The sequence below is a fragment of the Dipodomys spectabilis genome, unplaced genomic scaffold (genome assembly GCF_019054845.1).
Source record: "Dipodomys spectabilis isolate Male_0828 unplaced genomic scaffold, ASM1905484v1 ptg000054l, whole genome shotgun sequence".
Classification (NCBI taxonomy): Eukaryota; Metazoa; Chordata; class Mammalia; order Rodentia; family Heteromyidae; genus Dipodomys; species Dipodomys spectabilis.
The window spans coordinates 33729139-33741686 of NW_024870731.1; the positions used below are offsets into that span (position 1 = coordinate 33729139).

The following is a 12548-nucleotide window of genomic DNA, read 5'->3' on the forward strand; positions in this document are numbered from 1 at the left end:
TCTTAAAATCAGTTATATTACTAGGTTTCAGATCCTTAAACAACACAGTGATGTTCCTTTGTTTTTTTTGGGCCTTTGATCTATCACTACACTCTTTCTATCAGCAGGAGCTGAGGTCAATTTAAAAGAAAGAAAGATACTATCCTGGGGAAGATAATGAAATCTCTTTACTCCTCCCAGTTCATGGTGGTCATATATGAGTAGATAGAACAGACTTATTCTGAGACGTGATTCTCTACTCATTGTGTAAAATATAAGTGTACAAGTGTGAATATATAGACACCATCCAATATGAAAGTACATGGCCCAAAAGGAGGAAAAGTAGTATTCTGGGGTGAGACCAAAAGCTGGTAGGAAAGGAGATCAGAAAATAAGGAATAAAGAGTTAAGTGATCCATCATCAAGTAAGCAGGGTACCCTAAAACTCTTGTGTATGAGGGCCTTGATCTTCCCTCTCAATCACACCTCACCATACCTCTCAAGACTTCTGTGGTAAATTAATCTTCATTAATCTAAACCATTGTTTTACCTTTAAACAAAGACCTTGTTATATACACTGCAAAGTGGTTTTTTCCTTTACCTAGCTTCTTTGCTCATATTTTCTCGTTTTTGTTTTTTGCAAGTGAGAAATATTCTATGAATATACTGAAAAAAAAGACAAGTGGACTATCTAGGTATTAGTGTGCATGCTGTAATGAATACAAAATCAGAGAAGAGCTGTTATATAACTCCCTTCTCATGCAACTGAAAACCGATTTACTTAATTGCTGTGCTTAAGGGCAATGCCATCTTGTATGGCTTTACTGTTTTATACTGATGGAAGAATATTAGGCTACTAATGGCACCAGTGAATAAAAAAAATTCATAGGCCATGAACTCACATGTTATGGAAGGAACAAAATTGGCAAGTGATGGCATTAATTTATGAAATTTCACGTTTCAGACACTTGACTCTTTACAGAGATGACTTTATGCCTTCTGTAGAGCCATCAATGCCGTGTAAATCAGGAGAGTTAAATTACATTATCAACTTGCACGTTCTTAAATACAAGTTCCTCTAACAGAAAAAAGCAATCGAGTTCAGCCTTTGAGCATTTCTTTGTGGCTTTAAGCATTTTTTTTTGTGGCCTATTAGAATCAAACTACTTCAGCTTTTCAGTCTTTCATTACTCATTTCTTTAGGACTACCTAATGTAGAGCGTCTTATATGGGAAAAAATATCATCGAGTTTACAAATCCAGCTGATAAAAACATAATTATAAAGGTAACCAATACTTCAAATTGATGTCTTTCTTTTTCTCTCTAGCACTAGGGATTTAATAGAGAGCTTCGCCATTAGAACCATGTTCCAACCCTTTTGAAATCAGGGTTGTCTGCATTTGCCTAGGCTAGCTTCAAACTCACAAACCGCTTGCCTCTGCCTCCCAAGTAGCTGGGATTATAAGGTGTGAAGTACTATGTATGGTGCAAATTTCATTGTGTAAGATTTAATATGAGGAGAGGAGCTGTAGTAGATACGTCTTCCTTGCCTGCATAAGGGGTCTTTAGAAAAGTAACATGTTACCATTTTATTCTACCCAAGCCTTCTGTCCAAGAAGAGATTAACAGAGATGTGAATGTTATAGAGTGGGGCTGTGAATATGGGCACAGTCTTTTCCTGTTATAGAAAAAACTAGGAATGAGTTTTAAAAATAGGCATTTAAAGCAATAGCAAAATGAATAGTAAGTTGAATCAGTAGAATTAAGACAAGTACTAAGCCAGGCACCAGTGACTCATGCCTGCAATCCTAGCTACTCAGAAGACTAAGATTTGAGGACTGTGGTTCAAAACCAGCCCCAGCAGGAAAGTCCCCATAAGACTCTTATCTCCAATTAACCACTCAAAAACTGGAAGTGGAAAGTGGAGCTGTGGCTCAAAGTGGTAGAGTACTAGTCTTGAGCAAAAGAGCTCAGGGGCTCAGGGAGAGTGTCTAGGCCCATTTAAAAAAAAAAAACAGAAAAGAAAAGAAAACACATACTTCTAAAATGAAGTATAGGCAGATGATGGAAATGACAATAAAACTGTACTTAATGGTGACTGACTTTGCAATTTTATAAAAATTTATTTTTCCATATTACTTTCTTAGAGTAGCCATAACAAAGTTCCACAGACTAAATAGCATCAAACAACAGACTTGGCTTCTCACAGTTCTGGAGTCTAAAATCAAATACGGATGGAGCCAAGCTCCCTTCAAATATAAATCTTCTTGTGTTCTTGTGGCCCTAGGCATTCTTCGGCTGTAGGAGCATCTCTCCAATCTCAGCCTCCATTATCTGTCTTTGTTCCTCTGTGTTTGCGTCTTCCCATTTTGCCCTCCTTTCTGAGTGTCTGTGTTGCATTTAATTTGTTTTTACAAGGATACTAGCTAGATTGGATAAGGGCCTACAGTATTCCACGATGATCTCCTCTAGCTTAATTACTGATCCTGCAATAACCTTATCTCCACATAAGGTCACATTATGAAGTGCTTGCTATTAGTATTTGATCACATGATTTGGAAAGCTAAAAACTCTCAATAGCATCCTTTTGAATTGCAAATAATCCTTACCTAAATATACATTTAATAAAAAGCCTCAATCAGAAGACTATAAGACTATAAATTGAGCCTTATGTGTTTTTCTAAGAGATGCCCACATATTAAATCCATAAGTGAAAAACCATGTGTGACCTTGTTTCATACAGACTATCCTGGGGTCAGTAGTATAGACCTGCTAACAAGGCAGCCTGGCAGTCTACAAGGACAATTCTCATACTTGGTGGCTCACCAATATTGAGTCATTTCTTAATCATTCTCCAAATGTCAACTTTTATTTGAAATCTCTCTCTTATTTTATTTTTTTTTGTAGAATAGAACCATCACATGCGAGGCACAATAGAATTGCGAAGATACACAGATCTGGGCTTCCATCACTAACAAGATGATTGACTGGTAGAATTACTACTCTTCAAATCTTCAGTTTATATACCTGGAAAATGAAGAGTCTTATGGCTCATGTCCAGAGCCACTGCAAGGACAACCTGGAATGAAGCTTCCATTCCCACCTTACAAATTGACTGGGATGAAAGAACTGGACCAAATGCAAAGTAAATGCTACTGACATTCAGCTTCAACATGAATATGTTTGTTGAAAGCAAATCCTTGAATTAGAACATTTGGGCTATAACATGGACTACCACAACAAAATTGTCATTGGAAATAACATTTAATATAAACACTAATTAATTAAAATTATAGGGGGAAACTAGGTGCCAGTGGCTCAAACCTCTAATCTTAGCTACTCCAGTGGCTGAAATCTGAGGATTGTGGTTTGAAGCTAGCCCAGCAGGAACGTCTGCAGGACTCTTATTTCCAATTAATCACCAAAAACCCAGAAATGGAGCTATGACTCAAGTGGTAGATTTCTATCCTTGAACAAAAAAGCTAAGGGACAGTATCCAAGTTCAAGCCCCAGGACTAGCAAGCACTCATGTGTGCATGCATGCACACACACACACACACACACAAACACAATTATAGGTTGAAGTAATGTGTTTGATTTCTAGTATGACAAAATAAATGAGATTTTTTAAGAGGAAACGTATCACAGACATGCAAAATACATAAAGTGTAAGAAAAGCACCATAACTTACCCCACCTACTTTCTCAAAGTGAGATCCATCTTTCTTAAAATCTGTGAGGGCCCCGTTGAAATACCAGGTAAATATTATGTCTAACAAGGGGTCATGCTGCACCTGGCAGGGTAAAATCACGCTCTCGCCTACGGAGACATCCAGGTTAGAGGGTGCCAGCGTTATTCTCGTTGGTTCTATTGAATAAGCAATTGACAAGTAAGACTTTAGTATTTTCTTGTGCTGAAAGCAATTTTTGCAACAAGTATGTATAGCAGAATTATAGTTTGTTTATGCAGAGATATACATAGACATCTGAGTCATTAAACATCCATAAGATGAAAATAGACATTTTAATGCAGAGCAATATTTTATTGTTTTCACAAATCTTTGTGAAAGGAATTAAGATATCTGAGCTTATGTAATATTTATGTTTAGAAATTAAGACAACCTTACACAGAGAGTTATAACACTGACAAAAATCAATTTCAACTCAATTTTATTTCTTTATAATATAGAGGGGCAATGCCAGGGGCTGGTGCCTCATGCTTGTATCCTAGCTACTCAAGGGATTGGGAGCTGAAAAAGGCGATTCAAAGCCAGTCAGGGCAGACATATCTGTTAAACTTATATATCTATTAACAAGAAAAATAGCCAGAAGGGGAACTATGGCTCAAATGGTAAAGTATTAGCCTTGAACGAAAGAGCTAAAGGCCCTAAACTCAATCACCAGTAAATACCTTCACAAGCTTAAGTAGATTTCACTGATGTAAAAGATTACTTCATAAACTTTAATAATTATAAATGAATAAGAGAAAGTGTGCCTGAAAAATCTAATGCAGAGAACAGAAGAAAACAAAAGATCTTCCGTATAGGCTCCTTGGAATTTTTATTGCCCATCATCCCAACACAGTCATGAATGGGTTCCTCCCCCATGATCCAATCTGCTATTCTGAAGAAATATTAAGTATTGCCACTTGACAATCCTCTGTTAAAAATGTGAGTGCAAACAGTGGTTTTATAATCACAGTGCAATGCATATTGTAAAAAATAACACAGTCAGTTTCTTTAACCATACTAAAGCATCCATTTTTAGGAGGTGCACTGACCTGTAACAACCAAGCGGGTTGTGCCATTTGCTCTTCCAAACTGGTTTTCGGCAGTGCAAGTATAGGCTCCAGCATCGGCCTTGGTCACATTGGCTATTCGGAGTCCTCCATCACTTAGCAAAGAAATCCTAAAGTATATAGAAATTAGATCAATACATGTGCAATTGTTACCTTGTCCAAGCTTAATGATTTTCTTTTTTACAGAGTTGTTGTCTTAAGTCGAGAATGGAAGGTTTAATGCATTATTCCTTAGTGTTTCTGGAATAAAAAGAAATTCAAACAATAGCACACTCAGAGTTGAGTGAAAAAAGATAGTCTACCAATTAGAACTTTGCTTGGTATTAGTATGCAGCTTTTCCTAACAGCATTACTTAACTTTATAGCTAATTATGGTCATGCCTTTATCAAATGAATGTGAAGTGTTTTCTTTCTTGCTTTTCTTTTCTTTTTTTTCTTTTTGGTTGGTTATGGGCTTGAACTCTGGCCCTGGGCACTGTCCCTGAGCTCTTCAGCTCAAGGCCAGCACTCTACCACTTGAGCCACAGCGCCGCTTCTGGTTTTCTGGTGGTTAACTGGAGATAAGAGTCTTGGACTATTCTGGCCAGGGCTGGCTTTGAACTACAATCCTCAGATCACAGCCTCCTGAGTATTTAGGATTACAGTTAAGGGCCATGTGCTGTTTTCTAAAAATATATATTGTAATAGATTACTCATAGCTTAGTCTTACTTGTGGAGAAAGCCAGGTGCCAGTAGCTTATGCCTGTAATCCTAGCTACTCAAGAGGCTGAGATCTAAGAATCCTGCTTTGAAGCCAGCCCTGACACAAAAGTTCCCATGAAACTCTTATCTCCAATTAACCACTCATTTGCTGTGGCTCAAATGGTAGAACACTAGCTTTGAGCATAAAGAGGCTCAGGGACAGCTCCCAAACCCTGAGTTCAAGTCCTACAACAGACAAAAAAAAAAGTATGTAGAAAAAAAGTAGACATGCTATTATTTTCTTTAACTTCCAAATGATATATGAGAAATTAGAAACCTACTTGGCTTACATTATGATCAAGGAAAGACACAGTTGACTCAAAAATATTAAGTTTTGTAATTAAAAAATGTGTATTTCCTAATGACCTATAAGAATGTGAAGAACTCAATAGTCATTCCTCTAGGACCTGTGAACATAAAGTTAAAGAAATTAAGCCTTAAGTACATAACTATTTAATTAGGAAAATATGAATGACTGGCTCACAAGTAACAGACAGTAGGAGTTCCTTGCTTACAGTATGAGCAAGAGAAAGCCTCCATCTTGGTAGGAATGATACTTTTTCTTGTCAGGGCCACACATAATACATCACTACATGAGTGCAATGAAAACTGTCAGAGTCCTGAGAAGTACAGGGAAGGACAGAGACAGGGGTAATTTGGTCGGGACTAATTATTTCATGATGGGTTTCCAGAATGGATTATTTCAGAAAATTTACCTCTTAGAAGAGGTAGCATTTGCACTCTGAAAGAAGAATAAGATTAACTTTTTAATAGACTGTTCACTGTACATTTTTAGCCTAAGTTGGGTACTTATAATCATACTCCCTTTCTCTAAATTATGATATTCATTGCTATTCATACCATGCACTTAACATTTGAGATGTATTTTATCTTTTATGATTTACATCTTAATGCATGCATGCAGTATCGATGTAAATGAGCGATAAACTTTTAAAAAACAATTGCAGTCCAGTGTCAGGATGCTACCAGATAAATCATAGTCAATAAATATCTCCACTTTTTAAATTACTTAGTAGATGATGAGGTCATTAGACCAGATAAGAAAATCTCAACTTGGTCTCTATTAGGACTTTGGTTGCAGGTTTTAGATATGTGACAAAAATGTCACTATTAGTACAAAGTATGTGTAAAAGAATACAAGGTGTGGATGTTACATTACATACATGTATACATTCCTTTTCTAGCCTGGTTCCCTATGTTTGTAGCCTTGCTGTATTTTTTGAAAGAGGAAGGCAGGACAAAATTAGCACTGGTACACAGGGAATGGATTAAGTTCCTGAAAGTACTTGTCCATAGAAGTTTGCTACATGTGTGATAGTTTTCTTAACAAAGTCATTGTTTAAAACAAATGCCTGGGAACAAAAGTCTAGAAAGCTGATCAAGGAAAAAGAATACTGCATTTCAATTTGGAAAGCTTAAAAATCCCCCGTTTCCTAGTAATCATTCAAGAAAAATATGTTTTATCTGATTTTCCTTATAAACTCTTGACTGTATTTTTAAGGGGGTATAAAAATACAAAACCCAGTGCTTTGAAGAGAAAAATCAAAGGACTTTTCAAAAAAAGAAAAAACACTTTTTAAACTTTTCTTAATGAGCATGAAATAAATGAACCCCTACAGAGCAGAAAAAAAAAACAAATGGAAAAAAACTTTGGAGATGAGAATTTCTGAGAAACATGAAGAAAAACATCGAAGAAGAAATGTCAATCATGTGATTCTACCTTCCTTTCTCCATCTGAACAGGACTTGATTAGTCTACTCTCTGGTACATCATACTATCTTCAAGAAAGTCTGTGTGCTAAGGCTCCATCATTCCTGTGTGCAGGGGACCCCCCCCCACTCTTCCTTTCACTCACATGTCTTTGCTCTCACACACACTTTCTTTCTCTCTCATACACATACCCAAATAATACTCGTATACATATATAATTTATGTATAATATATATCATTTATGCACGTTATATTGCCTTATCCATCACCTCTATGCAATATATATAACATAAAAGATGAAATCATAGAAGACTGAGTTTAGGAGTGACTTCTCAAAAATACGTACCATTAAGGAAGAAATCAATAGTGGAATACTATGGTTAAAGGAAGGATGGATGTTGACTTAAGGGTGGAGGAGGAGATAGTAGAGAAGTATCAGTGGGAAAAAGGGTACAATCAAAAGCATTGTTCCCCACCCACACTGACTGATAATCCTATCAGTAAAATTTTATAGCTCTGACAACTAAGAAAGTAATATTTGACCCAGGGTGTTACTCAATAAATTGTATCTATTATTATTTAAAAGAAAATTCAGGCTTAATGGAGATTTTTAATATGGACAGCTAGAAAACTGGCAAGAGACCTGAGAACCTCATGAAGGCATTCAAATGGAGAGGCAAACTCAGCTGCTCTGAGTTATAGGGTAGAGACAGGTTTAGAAGCTCTAGGTCACTTTCACCTATCACATGTGAGGGCAGTAAACTTTAAAACAAAGTAAAAATGCCTCATGTTGACTGGACAAATATTGAACTTAAATTGAGAGCTTCTGATTTTTTATTACAAGACAGAAATGACTAATTCTCATTACTTTCTCATGCTATGAATTAGAAAGTTGTCAGTTACAACTATCAACGTATTTTGAATATCAGAAATAAAAGAAATGTTTTGGACTTGCCTACCACATATGAAGCACTGGCTTTGATACTCATCATTACAAAAAATAAAGTAGGGGCTGGGAAGGTGGCTCACTGGTAGAGCGCTTGCCTTGCATGCATGAGGCTCTGGGTTCGATTCCTCAGCACCACATAAGCAGAAAAAAAGTCAGAAGTGGCACTGTGGCTCAAGTGGTAGAGCACTAGCCTTGAGCTGAAGAGCTGAGGGATAGCACCCAGTCCCAGAGTTCAGGCCCACGACTGGACCCTCCCCTCCCCAAATAAATAAAGTAAAATTACAAATAATATATACAATAAATTTTTGCTGCATTATGTTTAGTAACTTTAATCAAGCAAACATATCTTCATGATCATCTTGGAAAGAGGCAAGACTAACACCTTATGAATCACAGAAGGACTCCAAAACAAACATATTGACTCCCAAAGAACACAAACTCTGTGTGGATCCTGAGATTTTGAGCTAATTGGATATTTTCTCCCTAAATTGCTTCTTCCAGTAAGTTCTAAGAAGCCCACAGGGCCTTTCACACAACATAAAAATAAACAATATTCAGTAAATGGATGGAGTAATTGTTTCTCAACAGAAAACCTTCAATAACCCAGGCTTCCCTACAGAGATTCAAAGTGAAAATTTTATACCACTTCACTATAAATGAAATTGCTTTCTAAGCTTTCTGGGAACAAGTCTTTCTGCAAATGGATATGGCTGAAAATGCGGATGGCAATGAGTGTGACTCTAGTCTTGGCACAAAACATTAAATAAAGATTTATAAGATTTGCATTCAGAAATGTATTCCAGTTTGCTTTGAGAACTGTGCAATTTAAATCACAGTGGCATTTTAACTTTTTTGATCAGCTTTATATTATACTTGCATACTTATTTTTTTATTGGGCTTTCCTTTTACAGTAAGAGGTTAATTATATCACTTAACTATGTGCAGTCTATAGTTATTTGGAATAAATTGACATAATTGTGCTAAGTTGTTCTAATGGTCCATGGTATAATTCTGTGATGGCATTGAATTTATGACTTCACAAAAAATTATTCAGAAAGTACTCTGTACCCTAAGAAACACTGACCTGTTCTTTATGCTTGCATTTAAGCATGAGTAATAACACAGTATGCCATAGAAGGGGAAATGTGTAGAATATTCTGTACATAAGGGAGGGATTTTAAAACACTGCTTTCCCCCTTGCTTATATTCTGAATATTACGGTAATTTATTCAACTTGAATTTTCACCAACACACTGCAATTGTACGTTTTCTCAGAAAGTCTATCTCAGTGGAGGTGAGATCACATGAGATCATAATGATTAAAATGTTGTACAGAAAATAACAAGGCTATTTTGGATGGCACTTTCAGAGTACATATTCCACGAGATAGATGCTTACAATTAGCTGTAAGAGAAAAGTATGCACAATGCATACATTACAGGATAAATAATGACAGCTAAGAAAAGCAAATATACATTGATGAAAATGCATGAGAAAATAAATGGCAGAGGCAAAATAAATGCAGACTCTGTATCCTCTCATTTTCAACTGCTCCTGAACCCACACTGGTGAAGTTCCCGTGAATTCTGAATAACCTGCAGAAAGTATTAGAAAACATTAGACTTTTCATTCTTTCCTCTATGCCATTTTGGACCTTCATCTTAGGAATGTAATGGTGTTACTTTAGTGATTCATTAGAGAGAACATCTCCCAGGAAAAGAGAAGCAGAATAAAGAAGATTCAACAGTTAATTATCCTATCTTTGACTGAGCTGATAATAAGCAGCTTTGTTATTTTGCAGGACACAGAATTTCCACGGAGCAGACACTTGAGGTCCTAGAGAAAGATGAACTTGGCTTCATTCCACAGCCTAAAGACATACATTGAATTCAGATCAATTAGCATGTCTTCATATTCACAGGGAGCAGAGACACAATTAAGGAACATTTCTTTCACTTCTACTAAATCTTTCCCAATGCCTAGTATCATGACACATATAGTAGGAGTAAATTCATCTTTATGAGAATGGCTCAATAGTTTTCCTTCAAAAATGGACTCTGACCTATGGAACAAAAGGTCCCCAAAGGGGATTTTTAGTCTAATGCATATATATATATATATATAAATGTTTATCTCAGTTCTTCATGAGGCACATGTAATAGTATGCTTCTGATATTTGTATGCTTCTTATATAAAAAGAATATCTGCAAAATATAAATATTCAGATACAAGAATTAATAACACAAATAGAAAAGGACAAATGAGACATACAATTTTCTTATGCTGATGAATTAAAAGATAGCTTCAAGGTTAATTATTAAAACTAGACACTCAGAGAGAGACAGTTAAACTAATGAAAATCACAAATCTAAATATTAGTTTTATTTTACTTGCATTATAGGTATGGCTGACATTAACCTTCTCTAATGAACAATGTTGGTTCTCTGATAACTTCATTCTGGAAACACACAGTTAAGCTCCCTGGTGCATGACAATAGCAGGACCTACACACTGTCAATGCCAGGCCGACAACAAAGAGAAAAAAAGAGAAAGAACTGAGCAAAGCCAGGGTCTGAGTGTCCATCTGTTTGGAGACCAGAGGGCCTCTATGGAAGTCACTTCTGAAAGTGTTGATTTTTTTTTTAATTGGGAAAGTACTGTACAGAGGGGTTACAATTACATGGGCAAGATAATGAGTACATTTCTTATCAAGCACTGTAGCCTCCTCCTTTGTTTCCCATCCCTTCCCATCCTCCCCCAGCCTCCCCATCTTCCTCCCCCCACCAAAGTTGTAGAGTTCATTTTCAACATAATGACTTGTACATCTCATTGTTGCAATGGGTCCACCTGTATCCCTATTTAAACAATTTGTTTTTTTCCTTCCCCTTCTCAAATTATACCGACATCAAATACAGTGAAAACAGGGGTTATACTGTGGGTGAGGGGCATACAAAGCAACAAAGAAATTATCTTATAAATGTGTTAGAAACAATCGCATGAAAGAAAAAAAAACATTTGAATACATATCTTAGGGTTCATTTCCCTAACATCAACTTATCTGATCTTTTCTGCTTGACGCAGACATATACTAGTTATTACAAATAAGGGAAACCATGGGACCTATGCTTCTTTGGGCCTGGCTTACTTCACTTAATATAATTTTTTCCAAGTCTTTCCATTTCCTCACAAATGGGGCAATGTCATTCTTTCTGATAGAGGCATAGAATTCCTTTGTGTATATATACCACATTGAAAGTGTTGAATTTCAAAAGACTAACCTTGTCTCAAGGGTTATAGAGGCTGTAGAGATTATTTCTGCTGTCTTGTAAAAATTCTTTCCATTTTTAATTTTTCAGATTCCACATAGATCTTCCTTGGGTAAATTTCTTTCCCATGCCTCCTGACTAATAGACATGTGACTGTAGAAGTCCACTACCACATTAGGTTGGGGAAAGACTCTAGCTTTTGCATTTCTATCAATTTCTCAGATGCACCTGGTGCTTTGGAAGTAGAGATCACTCCTTGAGAAATAGTATTCTAAGCTGTGCTAACTGAGACTCTTTTGTTGAACTTTGGTTTATGACAAAAAAAGACCAATATGACAAATTCACACATTCCAACACATTCCTGACAAGGCAGCACAATGCCAACATTTCTGGGCTCATTCAGTTTCCTAACCATCTCAAAGTCAGACTCCTTTTCTTTTTCTTATTGTAATATCCTTAAATGAATTCTCAGCTAGTCTTCCCAAATCCCTAAAAGATACAAGCAAACAAGAGTGGGTGTTTGTACATAATCTTTTTCAAACAAACATTTGATTTCTACACAAATATGAAGAAGTCAGAAACAATTTTCTTATGTAAGAAGAACAAGGTTTAATCATAAATCAAGTGTGGTCCAACAAACACCAAACTTGCTATTGCGTTCTTGCAAGACAAAACAGTTTGCCTTACTATTTCAATTCGAAGGACATTTTCTTTTATAGATATTCATCAATATTTAAGTGGCTCATTTCCAACCCTATTTCAGCTTTTCTCACATTACTAGGACAAAGTTCTTTCAGCACTTGAAAACTTGTCAGATACCACTCCATTCAGCAAATGCTGTTACACACACAAACACACACACAACAGTAATTTTGATAAACTTGAGGATGAACTAAAACTCTAATGGCATCAGGTTAGGGACTCTGCTAACAATATTTCTGGAATCCATTTGTCTTATTTGCTTCAATGTTAGCTTTTCTAGAAGTGCTTTTCTACCTTGCAGAAAATGTTAATTAAAACTAAATTAATGTTTCATGACTCAAGTACATCATTCCTAGGTCATATATATTAAGTCCACAATTATA

At 36.1% G+C, this 12548-nt stretch overlaps 1 protein-coding gene across 1 annotated transcript in view; it reads right to left on the minus strand.

Annotated features, from left to right (window-relative positions):
• The window catches only part of Cntn3 (contactin 3), a 216329-nt gene that overhangs the window by 49316 nt on the left and 154465 nt on the right, over positions 1–12548 (minus strand). The window contains exons 11-12 of the mRNA XM_042679994.1: positions 4759–4886; positions 3671–3846 (exon numbers count right to left, since the gene is read on the minus strand). Coding sequence (XP_042535928.1) covers positions 3671–3846; positions 4759–4886 — 304 coding nt within the window. The remainder of the gene's footprint in view (positions 1–3670; positions 3847–4758; positions 4887–12548) is intronic.